The 10958-nt window shown below is 37.9% G+C and overlaps 1 protein-coding gene across 1 annotated transcript; it reads left to right on the top strand.

The window, feature by feature from the left end:
* The first annotated feature begins 7724 nt into the window (after window positions 1-7724).
* LOC131030879 (UDP-glycosyltransferase 72B1) lies at window positions 7725-9752 on the top strand. The gene has a single exon (XM_057961824.2). The coding sequence runs from the start codon at window positions 7906-7908 to the stop codon at window positions 9301-9303; it is 1398 nt and encodes a 465-aa protein (XP_057817807.2). The 5' UTR covers window positions 7725-7905; the 3' UTR covers window positions 9304-9752.
* Window positions 9753-10958: the final 1206 nt, after the last annotated feature.

The raw sequence follows: 10958 nt of genomic DNA, 5'->3' as shown, positions 1-10958 counted from the left end.
TGGATTTTTTTAAAAAGTGCTTTAACTGGGATGGTATGTTTCATGAGGCAAGAGGCTCAGCAGGCAAGCTAGGGATCCTTTGGAATCCTTAATACATCAAGGCGAGTCCTATTGTTTCACATGAGTTTTGGATGGTGTGTACTGTCAAGTGTAAAAAGTCAAACTTATGTTTCCCTCTGTTCAACATCTATGGGCCAATCAAAACAAAGGACAAGCGTAGGGTATGGACTGAGGTGACTGAGTTGGCTCTTACATTGGATCTTGGGAAAGTTATAATGGTGAGGGATTTGAATGCTATTCTTAGTCTTGATGACAAAAGGGGAGGATTAAGGAAGCCCTCTAAGGTTTTAGAAGATTTTCAAGAATTTGTAACCAATTGTAAAGTAGCTGATATCATCCCTAAGAATGGGATATTTACTTGGATTAACCGAAGGAGAGATTTTGTGAACATCATTGAAAGGTTGGACAGGTTTTTATGGGGAAGTGGTGGATGTTAAGCCACCACTCCATCTCTTCTGCAATCGAACCCCAAAGCAGATTAGATCATTATCCCATATCATTAACTATAGGTCAAGACACTGAGGAGTATAAGAATTATTTCAAGTTCCTAAGTATGTGGTGGCAAGACCCTTCCCTCATCAACCATCTCAAAAATTGGTGGATTGAAAGTAATGTTTTCTCTGGATCCCCGAGCTTCAAATTCACTAAAAGAATACAATATGTCAAAAGGAGATTAAAGGACTGGAACATAACCACCTTCAAAAATGTCTTCGCTGAGAAAGATAGAATAGAAGCAGAATTGGAAGTAGTTAACGCACAAGTGATGGCCCGAGGAATGACAAATGTGGAATTCGAAGCTGAAAAAACCCTCAAGATACAGTATTCCGAGATTCTGAAAAGAGAAGAACTGTACTGGAGAGATAAGTCGCGAGAGCATTGGATTGCAGAGGGAGATATGAACACTAAATTTTTCCATGCTTCTGCAAAATCAAGAAAAAGTGCCAACAGAATCTGCTCGATCAAAGACAAAAATGACTCTTGGGTCCATACTTCTAAGGAAATAGATCAAGTTGCATTAGATTACTTCAAGAGGCTTTTGGGAGATGGTCAGGCGAATGCGACCACTTCCTTCCCGGTTCTTGATCATATTATTCACCCGATCATTTCAGAAGATGATAGAAAGATGTTGACTGCCCCTTTTACGTTAGATGAGGAAAAATCTGCCACCTTTGCATTGCATCCAAACAAGGCGCCAGGTCTAGATGGGATAAATGCTGATTTCTTGAAAAAATGTTGGGATTTTTTGGGAGAAGATATTTGGAGGGTGGTCGATGATTTCAAGAAATGTGGGAAATTTGTCAAGGAAATAAATCATACCTTGAGTTGCCTAATTCCCAAAAAAGAAGAGTGCCCCACTATGAAGGATTTTCGGTCGATATCTCTATGCAACACACTGTATAAGATCATTTCCAAAGCTATGGCAGAGAGACTTAAATTTTTGCTCCCCAAACTAATTTCGGAGCACCAGAATGGATTCACCCCGGGAAGGGAGATAGCTGACAGTATAATTCTAGTTTCTGAAGTCATACACTCCATGCATAAAGAGAAGATTAGAAGAATGGCAATTAAGCTTGATGTGGAAAAAGCATATGACCAGGTGGTATGGCAGTTTGTTCTCTGTGTCCTTGAAAAATTCGGATTTCCTCCTCAATGGATTTCTTGCATTATGTTTTGTATCTCTTCGGTCAATTTCTCCCTTTTAGTTAATGGTAGTGTCTGTGGTTTTTTTCCTTCCACAAATGTGCTGCGACAAGGTGACACCCTTTCCCCTTCAATTTTCGTAATAATGGTAGAAGTCATGGGGAGATTAATTCAGAAAAAAAACATTTGCAAGGGGATTGGAAAGGCATATGTATTCATGACCAGTTAAATGCCATCACACACTCACAATTTATGGACGACACTGTGGTATTCAGAGAGGCCTCCTTGGCAGAAGCTAAGTGTATATTGGAAACTTTGGATTAGTATTCGGAAATCTCGGGCCAAGTAATGAACAAAGATAAGTCACAACTATACCTTTTTAGCACTTGTAGACAAATGTAGTTAAAAATCTTGAGACTCATGAGGATCCAAATAGAGGAAATTCCTATGAAGTACTTGGGCATTAAAATCGACAAGGGCTACCGCCAAACTCATACTTGGGACGTGATGTGAAACAACCTGCGAGGCTAAGTCATCACAATGGAAGAATAGATGGTTATCATAGGCTAGGCGTCTAACAATGATTCGATCTATTCTTTCCACTATTCCAATCTATAGCATGTCTTGCTTTAGATTGCCATAGGCGATAGGGAGGAATTTAGATAACATGTTGAGAAAATTTGTATGGGAAGGGGTGAAAGTTGCTAGCAGAACCCCCCTCATCAACTAGGAAACGATGTGTTTTCACAAAGACTCAGGTGGGGCAGGACTGAGGAAAATGGATCTCCAAAACATTGCCCTGGGTGTAAAAATTTCTTGGAAAATGTATCGGGAACCTCAACAACTCTGGTGCAAAATCTTTCAAAAAAAGTATCTTGACATAGACCGATCAGATAGAATCCTCACAGTGGCGAATGCAAATAGATGATCCGCAACATGGAATTTTTTATGGGATTGCAGATCAGTTATTACAGACCACATCTCTTGGCATATCGGTAGTGGGTCCAAAGAAAAATTTTGGGTGGACTCATGGGACGGACAACCAACGTTAAATGAATTAATAATCAACCAGGAATGGATTAATACAATTGAATCTCAGTACGGATCCTATGTTTGTGACTACTTTGACACAGATTCCTCTAATGGAAATATCAGAATTTGGAAACAAGTGGATATTGGCTGTCAGGAGATCTACGACCAACTGAGAAACATACTAAGAAAAAGACATATTCTACTTTCCAATGTAGAAGACAATATCTTCTGGTGTGGATCGAAGTCTGGTGAGTACAGTGTGAAATTGGGATATGAGGCACAAAGGGCAAAAGGTCCATACACTAATTGGCCATATAGGTTGCGCTGGCACAATAGACTTCTCCCCAAAGCTGGCGCCTTTCATTGGATCGCTCTATATAATAGAATCGTCACAAGGGATAGGCTCAAACTGATTGGCATCTCTGGCCCTAGCATATGTGTCTTATGTAAAAGTGCGGAAGAAACTGCTGACCATCTGCTATTTACATGCCCAATGGCAGAGGCCTGTTGGAACTGGTTTTTTGACAAAATAAACTACACTACTGTGAGGAACATGAAGCTAAAATATTTCCTTGCCTCGTGGCCTTCAAAAAGATCATTAATATGGAGTGAAATTTGGACTACAGGCCCTTCAATGATTGTTTGTCATATCTGGAAGGAAAGGAACAAAAGAATTTTTAAAGAAAAATGTCTACCAATGGACAGGCTCATCGAATGTATTAAAGTGTCAATTGAAGAAATGATCAATGGGAAGCAGAAAAAGAAGATCCAACACTATAGTGAATGGGATAGAAGTATGGAGAAGAATTGGCTCTTGGCCACCCCTTCTCAGTTGCCCAAGTTCTTCAATAAGAAAGGCAATAGAAAACACATAAGATGGAAGGCACCACCAGTTGGTTGGTTGAAGTTGAATTTCGATGGGGCATGTAGAGGCAATCTGGGGGTTTCTGGATTCGGTGTGGCGGTACGTAAAAGTGAAGGTAAGTTAATATTGGGAATTTATGGGGCCATTGGGGAGGCTACAAATAATGACGCTAAAATTCGTGCCCTCATGGAAGGCCTTAAACTATGTGTGACTAATAAAATGTCCAATTTAATCATAGAAGGGGATTCCTTAATAGTAATACAAGGGATAATCAAAGGTGGTTTTCAGAGTAGGAAATTAAACAAATGGATCCCATGCATATCTCGACTCCTCAATGATACAGGCTCTTATGAAATTGTTCACACATATAGAGAGGGAAACTGGGTGGCGAACTGTGTAGCCAATATGGGAATTGTCATCCCTTATTGTTCTATTACATTTGATGAATGTTTTGCCACAAATGCAGTCTGGGATCTAATCAAAGTTGATCATGTTTATTAAGGTATCTTTGACAGACTCAGATTTGTTGGCATGCCTTGGTTGACTGATGGGATACCGATGGGATACGGGTTCCTATTTCGAACTTTGCACCCATAAGGACCGATGGAGCTAAAGACGTGTGGACCGAAAGTATAGTAGAACTGAAAACACTTTCGACACTTTCAAGTTTTTTGTATACATGACAGACTCTCTAATCCTCATTGAGGATGGTGCGGACTTGATGAAGTTTCTAGATTTGGATGGGTTGTTACTATTTATGGGGTCGCTCTCTATCTGCTACCATACTTGAACTGCCTCCTTCTGAGAGTGATCCGTGCATAAAATGGCCTATTTTGGTAACATATCATGTGTTAACTATGAGGATGATCTGCGTGGACAACTGTAGAATTTGTTCTATACAGTGGATGTTGTTTATGATGCCATGGTGGGACTGGTTGGTGTGGTCCTCAACCACCAGAGGCACTGGTGAGATTCGAAGATCTTCGAGGCTACGTTACTCCCGGTGGTGGATGTTTTGGAGTCATGCGAAATGATGGTTGGGCTACTTGAAGGTTTTGTTAAACCTTTGGTGGCGGATGAAGTGGCTAATTGCATTCTGAGCTTACCTATTGACCGTAGGCTGAGCATCCTTAGGGTCTATTTCCAGCTGGAACTCTTCCTGCCCTCGGACAGCTCAGAAGATGGATTGACAGAGGAGGATGCGGAGGATTCGGATAATGTTAGACACAACTGTGCTATGGAGAGATATCTGGAGAAGGCGGCAGAGCGTGAAAGAATGAGAATCTTCAGTGAGAATGCTTGGGAGGTTTTCCGATGCGCAGTAAGGAATGGCAACATGGAACCCTTCCACAGGGTTACCCGCTCCGATGATTGGTGGTTGTCTGACCAATCAACCTACAATGTCATCAACTTTGGTGAATTTACATCTGCTATTTTACAAGACATGCATGGCAATTATTAGTAGGAAGCTTGGCTTTTGGGATCTTGTAATGCCATTTTGTTTGTATCGACATTATATATTTTTGATATGTACTCTTTTTATAAGTAATATAGGGCGCTATCCCCATACTTGATAGCACTTACCCAAAAACAAACAAACTATATTATAGATTTTATATAAACTAAATATATAATTCTAGTTACTTTTTTTACATGTAATACATAAAGTATATAATAAATATAATATTATATAGACATAAACTTAAATATATATTTTTGTTATCTTATATTTAAAATATATTTGATAAAAATATAATTATAATTTCTACGTTGAATAAAAATTTGTAAAGATTTACTTTAATATACAATTTAATAATGGTATTATATGATTAAATTAAATTAAATATTATACATATATTCACCATTAAATAATATAAAGTCAATAATAATTTATTAACAATTCAAAATAACTATCATAAAATACCAAATAAAAAACTAATCTAATGCCAATATATTTTTTATGGGCAAATAAAAATATCAAAGGCTTGGATAAAAATGGATGAGAAAATTAAATGAGTAGTTGGTCATACGCACATTTCGTGAAACTCTCTTTAGCACACTCTCCCACATATGTAGCAGTACCAAACAAAAAAATATTACTGCGTTTTTATATAGTGAAGGAAATGAATGAAATAATTTAATGACGTCCACGAGACTGAACAATCTATGGGATCGAAGATAGCATCCTTAATTAATCTTCAAATTCCTTTCGATATCCAATCTTATACTATTGATTTTGACTAGGAGGCTAACAGTCTTGTTAATTCTATCTTCCTCAAATAATTGATGCATGCTGTCAACCCTCAATCCATTTTCATACTAAGTGCAGATGTCCTCATAAGTCGTGCACTCCATGATGAAGTGCCATTCCGTTTCCACAACCCCTTTATTGCAGAATATGCAAGTTCTTTCCTCCCATGCTTCTTTGGGTATCTTCCACCTACCGATCTCGCATCTAAGGTGTTGTGACCCAGTTCTCAGCTGTGCAATTAGCATTCGCGCTTTACCTTTAATAGCCCCTATATAAAAAATTTCACTGCGGTCCTTTGTTGGGTTAATCTCTTTGATGTAGTATTATTTTTTCCACCCAATCTAATTTTTCCACATGGTAATACAAAATTTTTCAATAATATTAACTTTTTTATTTCACGGTTGGTGTTAGGACACTCATGCAAATCGATGTTCCACTTGTTCAACCAATTGTTGTTCTACTTCATCCAGATTTTCTTCCTTCGATTTAGCATCTCTTCCACAACCATTTTAGGTCAGTGATGCTTATCCATGTTCGCAACTTTCTTTAAATAACATATCAATCGGGTTATAGTTGAGGCTTCCAAAGGAAAAGTACCTGCTTCAGTGAACAAAATTTCATACGAGACCGTGCTTTTAACTTTGAGATTGCTTGTTATTAAATGCTTCTGGATTCTTTCTAGTTGCCTCCAACTGCAGTTAGACATGTTGCTACCCCATACCTCACAACCATAAAGAACAACCGGTGTGGCTAGAAGACCAAAAAGGGTTTTCTTGGTTTTCCAGTTCCAAAGTTCTGTTTTTCTACACCTATTTTGAAGTAAGTATGAGGCTTTCCATCCTCCTTGTATCTGTTTTTCTACAGGTCTCCTAACTGAGCTTGTAGTGAAAATTGATCCCAAGGTACTTGTATTCTTTCACTATTTCCAATGGCTTGCCTTCAAAAAGAAAGTTAATTTGTTTGTCTTTTCTTTTTAATGAGAAAATCATGATTTTGGTCTTGTAGATGTTAACTTGCATCCCAACCGCCTGACAAAAGTCTTCTAAAGCTTTCAAACGTTCTCTTAACCTATGAGTTGTTTTTGAAATTAGGATAAGATCATCAGCATATAAAAGGAGTTTCACCACATAACTTGTCAGCTGAACAACCTCACCCTCTGTCTTGCTTAACCAAGCTTCTAACTTATCAATGTATGGCCCAAAAAATGTAAAATGAAAAAGTAAAAACAAATGACGAATAGAAAGACAAGGAGAATAAATGAGGACGTGACTATTCTGGCTCCAAAACGATAGTACGAATTGACTAACACGCGTGTTAGTCGTGCATTTTACACAGTCGATTTTGTAATAAACGGCTGCGATTGACTAACACATCGCTATCATGCTGTAGAAAAGGTTTGTTTTGGAGCCAGAATAACTTCGGCCTATAAATGAAGGCAAGTGATGACAAGACGGTACACATAGTCAGGTTTCTCCGTGACGTTGCCAGTTCTTCCATCAAATATTTTGCGATCAATGGTTGAAAACGTTTGAATCGTCCCTTGATAGTAAAAAATTAGCTAGTCTCTTTCAAATAAGGACACATCTATTTTGGCTCCAAAAAGATAGTATAGATTGACTAACACGCGTGTTAGTCGCGCGTTTTACACCATTGATTTTACAGTTAACGGTTGCGATTGACTAACCTGTCACTAACACGCTGTACGACAGATCTGTTTTAGAGCTAGAATAACTTTGGCCTTCAAATAAAAGGTACGCCTTTGGCATAAATTAGAATGATTAATACAGGAAGATAACACATTAGTTTAACACACGAGAAATTCTGTAGACATTTTAAATTTTGACTGTACCGAAACCACACTAAATTTTCCTTCCAATAAAATACAATCTTTAAATGAAATACACTCATTATTGTGATTGAAATGATTGTGTGTCAGGTGTTGCCGTGAGGAGCTGTATAACTTAGAGATAAGTAACTTGCTTCACAAATTTGGGTGAAGGCTCTTATTTCTGCTCAATCTTTGCATTTCTAGCTTCTGTAATTGAAGCCACCATTGATGGGGAATCCTCATGTCGCCATTTTCCCGCTGAGCGGAGCAATGGGTCATTTGCTTCCATTAGTTGAATTTGTAAAGCGGCTGTGCACTCATCATGGCTTCTCCATAACTCTCATCATCAGCAAGTGGATGTGGACTTCTCAGCAACCCGCAGTGCTTGAACGATTGGCCTCTTCCGCTCTGGATATCCGCTTTACAGAGATACCTGATGTCACTGTCGATGAAGACGAGGAAGAGATGAAAATTGAAACTCGCATATCAAAGTTCGTGCTGAAAGCGAAGCCATACATTGAAGAGGCTCTCCAATCCTTGCTTTCGTCTATGCCCATCTCTGCCTTCGTTACAGACTTCTTCTGTACTGACCTGCTCGACGTTGGCGCCAAGCTGAACTTGCAAACTTATTTATTCTTTTCGGCCTCGGCTTCTGGTCTTTGCTTCGCGATGCATATCCCAACACTCGTCTCAAACATTGAGATGTCGTGTACAGGCCCCGATTTTGAAGTGGAGGTACCGGGGCTCCCGCCGATTCCTGCTAGGAATCTGCCCATTGCCATTCAAGACAAGTCGAATTCCGCGTGTAAATGGATAGTCCACCATTCTTCCCGGCTGAAGGAAGCATCAGGGATTCTCGTTAACACCTTTGCTGAGCTGGAGGAGGAAGCCATCAAAGTCCTCAGCTCGCCTGCAACGCCTCCGATCTATCCAATAGGTCCCTTGTTGCTCCCAGAATCTGATACTCCTGACGAATCCGGGTGCCTCAAATGGTTGGACGAGCAGCTTCCCTCGTCTGTTCTGTTTGTGTCCTTCGGAAGCGCAGGCGTTTTGTCGAGGGAGCAAAATACAGATCTGGCACTTGGGCTCGAAGCTAGCGGCCACCGGTTCCTGTGGGTTCTGCGAGGCTACAAATCAGGGGACTCTTCTTCTCTGGAAACTAACATTTCTCAGCTTTTACCAGAGGGTTTTGAGAGTCGAACCTGGGACCGTGGGCTGGTGCTTCTCAATTGGGCCCCTCAAGTACCGATTCTTTCTCATCCCTGTACCGGAGGCTTCCTTTCTCATTGCGGGTGGAATTCTACGTTGGAGAGCGTCTGTCATGGAGTCCCAATGATCGCTTGGCCTCTGTATGCTGAACAGGGGATGAATAAGGTCATACTGGTGAAGCAGCTTAAGATAGCCATAGATTTGAAGATAGACAAGAAGGGATTTGTGAAGAGAGAAGAAGTGGAGAGAGCGGTGAGGGAATTGATGGAAGGAGCAGAGGGAAGAATGGCGAGGAACAAAATGAAGGAATTGAAGGAGCAGGCTAAGATGGCAGTCATGGAAGGAGGGACTACAATCAAGGCCACAGCCCGTGTAGCCGCAGATTTATCAGCCTCAACTTTAAATGTTAAAGAATGATATATATATTTTAGCTGGTTAATCGCTACAAGTTGGGATTCATTAAGCATTCTTTCTGGTCTTGTAGACATGCTCAACAAATTTGGCAAAAAGTTCAGTCTTCTATTCTTAATTATTTAACAGAAAATTAAATTGGAAACTAGATTTGTTAGGGCTGCATTGCTTTCTGAATATTGTTTCAGAATCTCATGGTCAATGTATTTTGTTATATATTTGATTGCTTTGTTGTAAAGCTATTTTCTCTCATGTTTTCCCTCCCACAGAAGTAATTATGCATGGTCTCTTCTCCAATATTATTTTGCAGCAGTCCTCTCTTGCTACAGCATTGAAAAATTATGAACAACATTTTGGAGAAGCATGTGCTTGACATTCTTAGAAAAAAATGATCAGCTTTATTGTAATTTGCAGCCTGTTTTTAATAATACTCAAGTTATAAAGTTATTTGGCAATGTAGTCAATCATAAAGTTATTTGGCAATGTAGTCAATCTTAAGCTTTTTCTTTCAGGAATGTCCTGAAAGTTCTTTCTATTGTTCTTATTTTTTCCATTCAATAGATACATTTTTCAAAAAAAAAAAGAGAAAAATTGGGCGCAGAGATATGGTGTCATTGTACCAGGTCAAGGGCGATGATACATTTTATTTTTAGAGTGATTTCTTCTGCTGTATGAGTGACTAGCATACATGTATTTGAAACCATTATGATTCAAAGCATCAAACATTTGCTCAGATGATGCATGGCGTTATAAAGTGACAAGTCTATTAGTAAATTACAGATTTTTTAGGTAAGTCTGCCAGAGAGCTTAGAAACATAGAATGATTATGGTTATAAAGTTCAATTTACAGTAAATTCAGCTGACATATAGTGCTTTCTAAGTTTTTAAAGTTGTTTTCTTAATTCAGTTTACTGGAGGATAATTTTTAATAATAGTGTAATTATATATAATTTAGTTATTTAAAAATAATATTTAATCATATGGCTTTGAGGGTAATTATTAGTTGGAATAAATTTTGATCAATTTTATGATTAAATTTGATTTAAGAAACAAGGATCATGATTGTCTTAGTAATTTTAATCCACAAGTAACATCACCCAAATAATCTATGTCTCAAAATTGAAAGAATACAACTCAAAAACTAAGTCTAAATTACTAAAAATGAAAAACATAAACTCAAACCAAAATCCTTCTTAAATGACAATTAACTTTTAAAATATACATTATAAATACTAAAAATAAAAATAAAAACAAGAAATAATATTGGTAAAAATACACTTTTCACTTCTACAATATTGCATAATACCTTGCAAACTAATATATATTTCAAAAAATAAATTTAATCGATCTTAAATGTTTTAGAGAAAAAATTTCACGTCTTAGCTATCATATAAAATATGCTTTCCATTTCTACAAATAGAGCACTACCACAAAGAAAAAAATATTTTGGAGAGGTTTGTGGAAATAAATTTAATCACTTGAATTCTTCTTAAATATAATTAAGAGATATATTACAAAACAATTTTTACAATATATTTTTTCAAAATTGTTCATATGCAAAAATCTCCACATCCCTAGGTAGCACAAATGAGCAAAATAAAGAGACTAGCTTCGAATTGTTAAATGATTAATGAAGAAAATCCATGTAATAAACAATGTTT

Source organism: Cryptomeria japonica, chromosome 10, assembly GCF_030272615.1.
Source record: "Cryptomeria japonica chromosome 10, Sugi_1.0, whole genome shotgun sequence".
NCBI lineage: Eukaryota > Viridiplantae > Streptophyta > Pinopsida > Cupressales > Cupressaceae > Cryptomeria > Cryptomeria japonica.
Note: the sequence above shows the minus strand (reverse complement) of the source record. Positions and strands in the feature narration are given on the sequence as shown.